The sequence below is a fragment of the Amphiura filiformis genome, chromosome 16, assembly GCF_039555335.1.
Source record: "Amphiura filiformis chromosome 16, Afil_fr2py, whole genome shotgun sequence".
NCBI classification, from domain to species: domain Eukaryota; kingdom Metazoa; phylum Echinodermata; class Ophiuroidea; order Amphilepidida; family Amphiuridae; genus Amphiura; species Amphiura filiformis.
Window position 1 is genome coordinate 42,158,018 of NC_092643.1, and position 13,991 is coordinate 42,172,008.

The window sequence follows — 13,991 nt, forward strand, 5'->3', positions numbered from 1 at the left end:
AGCACACTGCGAGTAAAATGCAAATCAAGGGTATTGATTTTAGTAGGCCTATCTCTGCTGTACCAAGTAATTATTAGCCAGGCGATGTTGGTGTGTCACGGGAACCATGTTAGCCGTCTCCAAACAGGGATTTTCCTTTTAACAAAGGAGCACCAGCGCAGTACAATAATGCCAGCGTGTAGAATAGGCCTATATATATCGGCATATTCAAAATAACTGTCAATCATCAGAATAGTTAGATTGTGCTTGTTTCATACATGATTAATATTACAATAAATATAGGTGTGGTGTTTGCTAGACATCAGTGATTTGCAAAGAAAAAAAAAGACAATCAGGAGGTTAATTTAATTCAATTAATTTAATGCAAGATTGATCATTAATGGCTTAGTTGAACTTCCGCTTTCGCTTGTGGCTAATCCCGCTTATTATGCAATTGTATGAATACCGACATATGTTAATAGGCCCTTTAATCAACATTGATTTGACAATGATTGACAATCAACACATAGTTATTCTTTCAATTATTGCCTCTATGCTAGTTAAACATGTTAGTTCACATGATGAACAATAGACCAACACAGTAACCTTGAAAAGGGGTACATATGCAATATTTTTGTTTCTCTGGCATCCCCTGACAATCATTGAGCATTTTGAGATAAATGACCCCAAAATTGTCCCGGGGGGAGGCAAAATTAAGTTAAGTGGCTTAAGGTTGGTCTGAACCCTGGAATTATGGAAACTTTCGGACCTCATAACTGCTAAATTAGTAGTCTAAAGAATATAAAAGTATTCATTTTTAGAATGGAAATGACTTGATAAATTCATCTGTGAGGTCAATTTGGGCCAAAATGCTCATTTTGGAGAAAATCCAAAAAACAGGTTTTTGCCCAAATTTTTCAGCATAGCGTAACAAAAAATTGTTTGGCCAAAAAAAATTTAAAATTATTTTTAAAACTAGATAAAAATATCTAGGACCCGTATTTTTATTTTTTGAATTTCGACCAACTTTGAGAAATTTGCACCAAAAATGGTCAAAAATGCAAAATTTTCAAAAAATCATAAAAAGCCTGATTTTCACCCAAATTTCAAATATTTTTGGTGAAGTTGGTCAAAATTAAAAAAATAAAAATACGGGTCCTAGATATTTTTATCTAGTTTTTAAAATAATTAAAAAAATATTTTGGCCAAACAATTTTTTTTGTTACGCTATGCTTGAAACAATTTGGGCCAAAAACCTGTTTTTTTGGATTTTCTCCAAAAATGAGCATTTTGGCCCAAATTGGACCTCACAGATGAATTTATCAAGTCATTTCCATTCTAAAAATGTATACTTTTATATTCTTTAGACTAATAGTTTAGCAGTTATGAGGTCCGAAAGTTTCCATAATTCCAGGGTTCAGACCAACCTTAAAAAGGTCAGAGGTAACTATTCTATTTGTACAGGGGTAAAAAAATTAAGGTGCTCCGATTTTCTTGAAATGGCAGAAAATTGTTCACTTGCAGGAGATTCAGAAAAATAATAGTTTGCACTATCTACAATGTCAAGTTGTAGGCCTAGACCTGTGACATAATAACACACTCAGGTACAACACATAGTTATGCTTTAAGGGTAGAGCGAGGTATTGTTGGTGAAGCAACCTAAAAATCGATTTTCATTATCTAGATCAATATATTATTGAAAAATAACACCTTGATGTTTTCCAAAAGTTCATTCTGCTAATCATATACTTTGCAAACTTGCTTTTATTGTTGTTAATGAGTTATGTACGTTTTACAAAAGTGTTGTTGTTTCAGCCCTCTTTACAACGTAACTCAAGAACCGCAGCACCTATAAAAGTATATCTGTGATATTTTAATTCTTCTACACACTCACTGTGAATTGAGCAATACAGTTTTTGCGAAAGCTCACTACCATTCGTAAGATGCTGTGAACTACCAAATCACAACAGTTTAAAATAATTAATAACCTTAAAGGAGTATTTCGTGATCCTAGCATCCTCTATTTATATCATTTTTCATTAGATATCCACGAAAGAAACCTATTCCCAAAATTTCGATTGATTCCGATTTTGCCTTCGCGAGTTATGCATGATTATGTGTATTACACTACTCCATAGACAATGCGTTGTTCGTTCTGGTGCACCAGAACGAAATTCAAATTTCATGATATCTTTGCTAAGCTAATTAATCTGCAAGAAATATTTTGTACATAAACATTATGTAGCCAGAGGTTTCCAGTGATATAAAAATCTCAACTTTTTTGAGAAAAGTGGGGGATGAGGCTGTGGATCACAAAATGCCCTTTTAAGTTGCCTCTACGCTATATCAGTAGACGACATTTGACATGTTAGTCCAGATGATGAACAATAGACCAACGCAGTAACCTTGAAAAAGGGTACATTACATATATGCAATTTTTTTGCTGATTTTGTTTCTCTGGCATCCCCTGACAAGGAATCGGCTGATGGCACTTTGACATCATTGAGCATTTTGAGATAAACAGTCTATAATATCGAATTGATTAATTCAAATTAAACAATTCATCGAGTGGTCATGGGCAGCGCCATTAGACATGTTACAAGACTACCAAGTGATAGGTGATGGACCGTACACACATAAAAGAATAGGCATTTTTTTGATAATTTTCACCAAGGTTACTCAAAACTTACCTAGCTAATTTATTATACAGCAAGGGTCTCTGCCTTTTTAATATGTTATGAACAACTTAATTAAAAAAATTTTTACTGACGGAAATAAAAATCCATCAACGGATAGTCTTGTTATGCTCTCACAAACTTACAAAAAATCCGAAAAATACAAAATTTTGGTCTAAAAATTGGCCAAGGTTACTGCTGTCCCATTCAAAAGCACAGGAAGACCACCCGCAGCGGCAAGGTCAACTTTCTAGACTTCCTGTCAAATGGCTACTACCCAGTGCTAACATCAATGAATTGTTTAATTGAATTAATCAATTTGATATTATAGACTGATAAATGACCCTAAAATTACTCCTTGGGGGACAAAAATTAAAAGTGCTCAAATTTAATGTTTAAATATATCAAATTATTCGTTTAGGCCCATGGATTTCAAAAATGTATTTAACACACTCGATCAGGTACAACATATAGTTAGTCCAGCCGAGCGGTGGCTGGACTGTTTTATTTCAGTGGTTTCTTCTTCTTCTTTCTTTCTCTTTCTTTCTGTCACCATTTGACATAATTGGCTCTAGCTCCCTAATTATTTAACCGATTATAACCATTATTATGCTTTGAGAATCTTCCATCCTATAAGATTATGAATGTTTTGAGTCATCCAGTAGTATAAAATAAACAAAAATATGAATCAAATACTGGACTCACAAACAAATTTTCTAGTAACATAATGCGACCCGTTCACGGGTCTTCATCAGACTTCTTAGAGACTTGACTGACGGTTTGGTCCTATACTTTTTACACATTTAAAAAAACAATTATTCTGGATATCTGGCACCCGCTGGAGTCTCGCTCTCAAACTGAAATTGGCGACTAATTATACCAGATATCGGAGGTCTCTGCATCAGCTTACAGTCCACGATCACTGTATATGAAGCGTGTAGATATCGTAACACCGTTCAGCGACCCCACTTTAAACAGTTACTAAATGTTATCGAGAATATCACATTTTTGACATCACATTTTTTACCAAAATGCACATTTTTGACCAAAAATCACATTTTTAAACCAAAATTAAATTTTTTGACCAAAAATCAAATTTTTGATCAAAAATCAAATTGTTGACCAAAAATCAAATTTTTGATCAAACTATCAAATTTTTGATCAAAAATCTAATTTTTGATCAAAAATCAAATTTGTGTTGCAGTGTTGCCGTCATATTGTCTCTTTTATTTACGCTATTGGCTGTTGCCGCATTAAATGACTGTCGGCCACCATCGTCTGGCTATTAAGCTTAATGCCTACATATTTCACGAAATGCAAAAATGTGTTCCAAATCTTTTCAAGGTCATCAGAGGTCACTTCAAGGTCACAGCTGGACTTCAGTAGGCTGCAGTATATCTAGTTATGTTTTCTATTATTGCCTCGATGCTATTTCAGTAGACCACATTAGACATTAGTCCAGATGATGAACAAGAGACCAACACAGTAACCTTGAAAAAGGGTACATACGGTATGCGATTTTTTGGTGATTTTGTTTCTCTGGCATCCTATGACAAGGAATCCGGCTGATCAAATATGGCCATAAAGGGGGCAAAAATTAAAAATGCTCAATTCTCATTTTAAAATATATCAAATAATTTGCCTTGGCTCAGGGGTTTTGTTCCGAAAGGTTATTACTCCAAATTTCGGAAACACAAACTTTTGGAACAAAATACCTACCTACGGAGCAAAAAACTTCTTGGGAATAAAAAGTCTTTGGATTAAAAACCTTTGGGAATTAAAATCTTTTGGAACAATTAATTAACTTAAAAACCTTTCTGATGAAATTGCACTTCAGAACCAAATCCCTTCAGAACAAATAACTTCTGGAACAAAAAGCTTTCGGAGCAAACACCTTTCGGAACAAAAATCTTTAAGAATATTGACCTGCAACCCAACAATGATCGTTTAGATAGGAGAGATGGCCAACAGAAGCTAACAGAGACATCTGCATGGGTTGTTTTGCAATGACAATACCAAATATTGATCATTACGCCACTGCTTTCTACTGAATATAGCACAAAATCAAGCACGTCTTAGGGCTGTCATTTTCTTTGGCAGAGGGGGTCATGTATACTGTAAAACAGGTATTTAATTTCGTGAATTTCATGAGGTCACTCAAATTGCACTTCAGAATAAAAACCCTTCGGATACGATTAATATCAGAAATAGCAAATAGAAGTCATTAAAAGTTATATTACAGGAGAAAAAATAAAATAAAAATAATAAAAATTCCTTTACAAAAAGGAACGGGCGCCCAATGGAAGCTTTGATGTGATGTGTCGATGGGTTGTGTAACAGTTTGGATAATAAAATTTAGTAAGCAAAGAAAAATTAGAAATTGTAAAGCATATTTATTGCAGTAGGAGAGGTGTAAAATCATACAGCATTGGATGTGAGAGGATTGGTTTAAAATAAAAGGAATAAAGCTCAGGTTACCATTTAGGTTACTAAATATAGGATAATAATGTACGGGGGATTGTTGGAGTAGAATGATTTTATTCAGAATTATAAGGCTTGCATAATTCTTGGATTCCTTTCCAAATAGGAGTATTTAGTTCTTATGAACGACTCCATCGATAAAGAAGACAAGAACAAACAATCTGAAAAGTGATATATAGTGATTTAAACTGAAAGAGATAAGAATACTAACATTTAGATAAGGCCGTGTAAAATTAATATTTTGGTTCTCGCCCCTCCTCCTCAATTTCTGGGATTTGTCAGATTTTTTTTTTTTTTTTAGATTTTTCAATTTTTTAGACTTTGGAATGATTTATGAAATCTTCATACATATAAATAAGTTTATTAGAGAACAAGCATCACTTCCAAGTCTTTTTGTGGTACTCTAGGAGAATAAATCCCTCAGAATCTCACATTTGAAAAAAAAAAAAAAAAGGGCCTCATCGTTTCCTCAAGCACTGTTGGAGAAGACCGAAAACTACTGACAATGCTAATTTTACATTGAAAAAAAAAAAAAAAAAAAAACACCTCCCTCCCTCATCAATTCATGAAAATCCTCTGGACGAGAACCAAAACATTAATTTTATACGGCCTAACAATGCTTTATACAAGACATACTAATCCTAGATAGAAATAGATCATATTTTAGAACTATAAGATTTTACAGGTGGTGTATGACGTGCATTCCCTAAATTCAGTAAATTTTCATCGTCAACCGTGTAATTGAATGGGATTATTTTGAAATTTTAAAACGCTTGAAATATCACAAACAAATAGGCCTATGTTGATAAATAATATAAATACAAGCTAAAACCGTTGGGGTTCGATAATGAACCCCACAAAACTAACCGAGTATATGGAAAATGCCATACGGCCGGGCGGTTTCACGAGTTGCCGGCTCGATCATGTCATCCGCCGCCTGAGATTTTATGAAAGTTATTATTAAATATAAAAGTTTTTCACAAAATATTCAATACAGAATGGCTTATGTTCAGGGTATACATGTATGCCACATGCTTGTTATAGGCTTTTCAGCCTAGCTCAAGTTATAGGCCTATAATTTTGAACTTGGGCCTATCGCATGCAAACATGAGCTCACCCCAGCAAAGATCAAGTACCATGCATGAAACTTGAGTGCCTGCTCATCAGCTGCCCATGGACGCTTGGCAGTGTTAATTGACTGACACTGAGCCTCAATGTTTGTGAAAGACAAAATCTTGTTAATCAGAGTCCACACCGCTTGTCTGGCGATAAAGGGGAGTATAATGACAGTAAGGCTGGTGCAGATCACACTCATGATGCTGTTGAAAAAAAAACCCCACTATGCCATTTTATTAAGTTAGTATGCAGGCAGCATTACAGATCAGTGTAAGCAGGGTCCGAAGCAGGGATATGCACAGTCGATTTTTTCGATATTCCAGAGATGTTGAGAGGGACAGAAGAACTTTAATAATGTAGTAAAATAGTAAATTTCATCACAGATTTTGATTATTTAAACTTCCGATCTCTGTTTGGAATATCAAAATTCAGAACTTTTTTATGCACTGGCGTCATTGCAGTGGGCCCGGGTCACTGCACACAAAATCACAGTAGCACTGTAAGAATATTGATTGAAACTGAGATTATTTCCAGGGTAAAATCTTGTTTCAGGTCAGCGGGTCTTGCGATTAGGGCGTTTGTCAGGTTGAGTTTTGATTTTCCCCACCATAATTATGCAATGGTTATAGATTTCTAAGTTCTAGTCCCTAAAAAAAACCATGACTCTCAATCTTCTTAATGGATGTGTACATAATTCAGTTACTTGAGGTCACATAAATGAAGTCCTCTGATCCATTTATGTATAGCCATAGGTATAGACAACTCAACAGACATCATAATGCAGCTTAGGCAGAACAGAGCTCTGAACACTGGTAGATGACCAAATTACAAATTAGCATATAACAGGGCAAGAACAATAATTGACAGGTGCCAATTATGAAACCTTGCATATATTTGCATAAAGTTGCATAAAAAGTCAAGTAAAATGCAAGTTGGTTACACTCCTCATGATCGTGGTCACTCAAGATTCACTCAAGAAACTTGCAGAAACCAAAAAAAAGTGTCCGAAATACTAGCATTTGGATGCAAGCATTTGCAAGTTTTTGCAAGTTTCCTTTGTTCTGAGGGTCAAGAACTTGCGCAAGAACTGATACTTGCATCCTCATTTTTACTAGGGTATCTGCCACAGGGGGAATATGAATTTCAAATGGAATGGGTGCATTAGGTAGCTCCATTTAAATTTCATACACCCTCTGAGAAAGATTCAACTTGAATCTTCCCCTGAGGGAGAGTGAGTTTCAAATGGAGCTGCTAATGTGTTAATTCCATTTGAAATTCATGCTCCCCATGTGGAAGATATTTCCAAAATCTTCCACAGGGGTAGTGTGGATTTTAAATGGAATAGCCCTTGGGTTTAGAAATGAACCCAAGTGATTGTTGTCACTGGTCACTCATTATTTTCTGAAAATGTGACCAGCTCCAACAAAACCCAGAACAAGTCGCTAAACATGTTTTTGAGTTATAGGCCTTTAAAGATGACATACCCATAAAAAAAAATGAAATTTTGGAATTCTTAATTTCATGGTATTTGACTGTGGCACTAAGTGGACTTTCAAATCCTTGAAAGTACTTATTAAAAAGAGGTTTATTTAATCAATAAATAACAGTTGAACTATGATAATCCCTATTCAATCCTGTGTAAGGCAGGAAACTAATTGGCCCATTACTCAGAATATCAATTTGGCAAAAATATCAAGGTATCATTTTACAAAATTATCCATATCTTGAAAAGTATTGATGCTATTTATATAATTTTGGTATCATTTTAAAGCTTAGTGTCTAGTGCTTACATTTTTATTTAAATCATGAAATGACAAAAATGCGACTTGTTCTTGGTTTTGTTAGAACGGGTCACAAATATTGGTACTAAAATTTCATTTTCACCAAAAATGGTGATGAGACGGTGTTGCTTTGAGCCCTCAATATGTACTTTGCAGCAATCTCATCTGCAAAGCTCAATGATCACAGCAACTCAGCAGCTTTTCTTTTTTCTATCCAATTACCTGTACAAATCCAACAGGGAAGTATGGGTCTGTCTGCTGAGCTGAGCCTGCATACCATTTATATCTCCAGTCACTTATCATAGCTTGAAAAAGGCATCTATAATTTTCTGGAGCTATAGTGTTGGCTTCACCTGCAATGAACAACATTATCACAAGAAGAAGAATCTAAACTTTTAAATTTTTCTCAACTTTTGAGTTATTGAATTGTGTATTATTTTATTTTTAAGTTTGAAGGTTTTTTTTTACTCCTAACAAACACACTATGGTACTATAAAAGTGGATATGATTGGGCCACATTTATTTTTAATTTGCAATTTTGTGTAAAATGTAGAACACCCTACCTCCTTACCCACATATTTAATGAACATTTACAGAAGCCTTTACACTTAATTGAAGGATCATTCACACACACACTATCTATTCCTGACAGCAACCACAGACATTGTGTATCGCTATCAAACTGAAGATGTCCGAATCAAATATTCTGCAACCCAAGGAAAAGTCATGAAGATGTCCTTGTTTGCAAGCAAAAACCAAAGCACCCCACCCCCACACACACAAACTGAGGAACCTTTCTATTTAAAATAAATTAAATATAATTAAGAACAATTTCACAATTGAGTAGGCACTCACTCACCTTGGTACCATATAGCACCTTTGATGGTCATATTGAGAAATGGATGAATCATGGCATTCCATAAAACACTGTCCTCATGTGGACCTCCAAATTTAGAATATGTTCCTTCTCTGGCTTGAGATTCTTTTGGTGATTTAGAAGTGAAGCTGTCAACAAAAGGTAACATACCTTTAGTAACCATGATACACAAGCTACAGTTATATCAGTTTGTCGTCTGCATTACATACTGTCGTATCTCAAACGGCTGCCTTGTGTGATTTTTATTTTCATTGTCACATTTTATATTGGTATTTGATATTTGAGCATGCTTCTCTCTTCAATGAATGGACATGAGGTAGTAATATTGAGATAAATACCTAAAAATTAATATACAAAGTTAATTTTACAGTGTATTTCATGACAATAATAAAAAAAATCACAAAGGCAGCCTTTTGAGATACACCTCTTTGTGCAGCAAAGAGCAATATACCTGCTTAGAAACATCAGTTGCTTTTACTGTCTGTTTGGTTTAGTCTGTCTGCTCAGGTGCACAGTAACTTTTCATCACTTGTTCCAGTGCACTTTTATGTTGTTTACTTGATTCTTGTCATCTTTGCAGGTTTTACACTTTTGTGTGCTTTTGAATTGTTAATTTTTGGCTATTGAACTTTACTACTTCTGTGCCTACATTTGTTGTTTCTTGTCCCCTTGTATTTTGTGTGTCCTTTGATGTTGCTTTTTTTGGCAGGTTTTACACTTACATGGGCTTTGGAATTGGTAAATATTGGCTATGCAACTGGACATTTTTTATGAAAAATATTGCTATTGCAATTCATAACAATTCATAATAACAAATCTATTGTAATACTCAGAAGATTTCAAGTATGTACCGTACTTAACAAAATCATTTTGTGCGAGCGCTTATTTTTAGAATTGTTTAGGCCAACGAGACGTAAAAAAGGCCCAAAATATTCATCTATCATCATCAGTGTGTCATATGTTTCAGAACATGATTCAGACTTGCACGGGCAGTTATATCAATTTGCTTAACATTGAAAAGTCACCGGGTGGGCGTTTATATAGGGACATGGGGGGTTAATGGAATGAATACGATAATTCAATTTTACCACAATAACAGACACTGAAAAGGTCATTTAAAACCTGACTATTGTGCCAGAAACTCAGTATTTTAACCCTTATACTGTGCTGTAATTCTCACCTGCTTTTTGTAAGATTAGCCTTTTTATTTTTAGCAGCAGGCACACATGTATCAATCACATCTGGTGAGGACCAGGCTTCTACAGGAGTGCCACCCCAGTTAGTGGAGATCATTCCCATTGGAACCTTGTATATGTCGTATAAGTCTCTCCCATAGAACCAGCACACAGCAGAAAAATACAAGAAACCCTGCTTTACGTTAGCTCCAAGCGAATCTGTGGTACATAAAAAAAGACAAAGTTAGGAATGATTTCAAAATCCTTCATCATCGTATCTACTAAGGGGTGATGCGGGGGAGTGTTCATGGTTTGGGAACAAGTAGTCTGTTTGGGAACGAGGGGACATTAATAAATAAATAATAATAAATTTCCGATTTATATTAGGCAAACAAAAGTCCATGCAGCATTCCAGACATATCTTTGTGACAAAGGCCACAAATATCTGATTTTTTATGAGGATTATTTAGTCCATTTTATCCAGAAAATCACACCCATCTATTAAGTGTTACTCAAAATGCCCTGCATTTTTGAGCCCTGCTCTGACATCAACTTTGGTTAAATTTAAGGTGGTACTACACCCCTTGATAAATTTGTAACTATTTTTGCATTTTTCTCAAAAACAACACACTGGTAACAAAAGTTATGTATATTATTGCCCCTACATAACTTTTGTTGTTACCAGTGTGTAGTTATTTCTTGAGACAAATGCAAAATTAGTTACACAATTTATCAGGGGGTGTAGTACCACCTTAACACATTTGCGATAACACAATTTCTGGGGCCAATTATCAAAATCAAAGTTTGATATTTTCAACATTCAAGCAGTCATCAAGGCCCCTTTGGCAGACAAGTATTAAGGCAAGGCATACGATTGAGAAGAACTTGTTAGGAAATTTTGAATTTTCGCTTGAAAGTTCTCGCTTAGGGTGTGTAAAATCCTCAATATGACAATTTTTTGAGTTCTTTGTAGGGTAATTTTTAAAAGTCAATTCATGCAGATACAACATTTATACATGAGTGCCCCTCCCGGCCCACCATAATAAGTTTTATACTGTCATAACGATTTGGTTGACAAATTGGCAAGAAAATTATCTTGCCGTATTTGGATTTGCGCGCTACCATATTTGCACAGATTCTGATGTTGTCCTGTAACACTTTTTATTTTTACAAACTTTTGAGGAAAATGTTGTAAAGTGAAAATATCAAAATGACGGTTATGAATGAGGTTAATAACTTTGCATCGATAATATATCGGGCATTGTGAAAAATCTAGACATTTTGCTTTGGATCTCAGAATATCATCATCTTGGTTCCAAAGGCAAAATGTTTAGATTTTCCACAATGCCCTCCAAATAACTGATGCACAGTTATTAAATTCTAACTATACCTGGATCTGGTTTTGCCCATAGATGATATAATGATGTCGAGTTCATGTCATAGTACGGTGTAGATGACTCTGCTTGTTTGACTGATAACACCCTTACGTTGGGATAATTGACAGATGCAGCCAATTCTGCTGTTGCATTCATTGCCTGAAATAGTATGCAAATATATGTAAATCAGGTTAGACTTTATAAAAGTTAACCCCCTAAGCACTACCTGCCGATCTAACATTGTCTCTGATTGGTCAATTACATGATATCTTCATTTTAATCCCCAATCAGAATGGAGTTTTACAAATAATTCACCCCCATTTTTTGCGTGGAGAAATTATTCTAACAATGTTGCTGATTGGTCCAATTGATAGTGAAAACTCCTTTTTGACCAATAGGCAGGTAGTTCTCATGGGGTTATGCACAATAAGCTAGGTAGCTCTACATGTACATGTAGTGTATGGTAAATCTACAATACACTTCATCAGAAATGCATGGGGATCAAAAACAGTGTTTCCTTGATCTAAGGAAAAAGCAGGATCTATGATGGCAATTCAAGGATGACTCCGGCAATCACAACATTTAATATGCTTTATGTACGAAAAACAATTATCAAGCACAAATCATGTGGTTTTAAACAAACTTAGACTGACCATCAAAACGAATAAAAACAGCAGGCCCTCAACATGTGATATTCAAAATTCCTGCGCCGAACTTGCCTATGCAATGACGTCATGGTTACTTGTGCTCAATTGTTGTCAGCCTTCATTGTATTACTGGGACGTCATTGCACTGTACAATTTTGGCGCCCAGGAATTTTGAATATCGCGTGTTGAGAGACGGCTGTATTAATTTGTTTTTTTTTATGGTCAATGTGAATTTGTTTCAAATAAAACCACAGAATTCATGCTTGATAATTAATTTCTATCATAAGATTGCCTGAGACATCCTTTAAGAAAATCATAGGGGAAATGTGCAATTTTTGAGAGCAAAATGAGTGCGCCAGTTTTCGAAAATGCACAATTTGCATTTTTTTCCCAACATGCGTAAATTTTCTCCCCAAAAAGATTTGATTTGCAATATTTAGAATTTTTTTTTTTTAATTTTACTTTTTTTCTTCTACAATTTCTTGCACTTTTTGGCGACGGCCTATTTTTTATATTTTACAACATGGATTGTGTTGCAGGCTCATTATGGATTCTTTTGGGAAAATCTTAAAATTTGCGGTCAGATCTATAATGCTTGATTATACCCAAAATGCCCAAATTTCTGCGCTTTTTGCCCATCACACATTTTCCCTGTCCTTACTTAAAAGAGAACCACATATAGGCACCAGAACCAAATTTGTCTATCTTTGGATCGGCCATCGATGCTGCTTCCATGCTTGTTATTTATGAACTAACAATCAATCAGAATTAATGCTAAATTTATATTGACTGTCAATATAAATACATGCAAAGATTCATATGTTATCACAATTAACAAGTGATTTCATAAATAATAAAGATTGCCCAAGCATCAATGGTTGATCCAAAGGTCAAACTAATTTGTTTATTGCCACAAAGATTGACCAAAATTGTTGAAAATTTAATGAAGAGGCATTATAATTATATGTCAAATGCAATATATTATATGGTTGTAAAACTGACCTCCTTGACATCAAACGCCATGTTACTCTGGCCACTGCAAATCCATACATCACCAAACAAGATATCTTGGAGTTGAACACTGGACCTGTTGCCCTGTCCATCAAAACAAGAGATGTCAATTGTGAATGGCCCACCAGCTGTTTGAGGTGGCAACACTACCTGCCACACACCAACATCAGGTCCAAATGCACCTACATACATGTACATATAAAAACAAATTCAAATTCTTATCACCTACCGTAACCACTGAAAGTATAAACTCACCCCCCCACATATAGATGGCAGATTTCACTTCAAAAATGGGCCTATATGTATAACCGGGGAGGGGCTAGTACTTGAATTTAAAAAGAAGAACAATCATCATATGTATTTGCCTGATGTACCAGTAATTTCTATCATCTATGTCAATGTTTTTTAATTATAAGTATGGAATGTTAATTATCAACCGATATTCTTTTATATTTGTTCTTAAATGTATGGAATGTAAATTTCAACTGATATTCTTATCTTTTATATTTGTTCTTAAATGTGAGAGCAAAGCATTGATTTTTAAGAACTTAGCCAAAATTACCACAGGCTTTTACCTGAGTGCACCCTTGTCCCAAAAATGTTTTGAAAAATAGGGGGTGGGCTTATAGCCAAAGGTGAGCTTATACCCTTATGGTTGCGGTATTATTTTCAGTATGATATCTTCAATGTAAACATTTATATTCTGAATATTCACTATGATTAAGGGCATCAATTTTAAGTTGATCATGGGGTGACATGATACATGAAAGTTTTAAATATGGCTGGGAAGAGGCTATAACGTCGCGCTTGAGAGTGACCTGTGTCTGACGGAAAACGCGGACAATTTCTTATTGTTCACCTGTCCAGGAATAA

The 13,991-nt window shown here is 34.9% G+C and overlaps 1 protein-coding gene across 1 annotated transcript in view; it reads right to left on the minus strand.

Annotated features, from left to right (window-relative positions):
- LOC140136018 (sialate O-acetylesterase-like) overlaps nucleotides 1-13,991 on the minus strand; it is a 42,287-nt gene that overhangs the window by 24,219 nt on the left and 4,077 nt on the right. Inside the window, exons 3-7 of the mRNA XM_072157726.1 lie at nucleotides 13,110-13,300; nucleotides 11,475-11,619; nucleotides 10,090-10,303; nucleotides 8,892-9,037; nucleotides 8,255-8,385 (exon numbers count right to left, since the gene is read on the minus strand). Of these exons, the coding sequence (XP_072013827.1) occupies nucleotides 8,255-8,385; nucleotides 8,892-9,037; nucleotides 10,090-10,303; nucleotides 11,475-11,619; nucleotides 13,110-13,300 (827 nt within the window). The remainder of the gene's footprint in view (nucleotides 1-8,254; nucleotides 8,386-8,891; nucleotides 9,038-10,089; nucleotides 10,304-11,474; nucleotides 11,620-13,109; nucleotides 13,301-13,991) is intronic.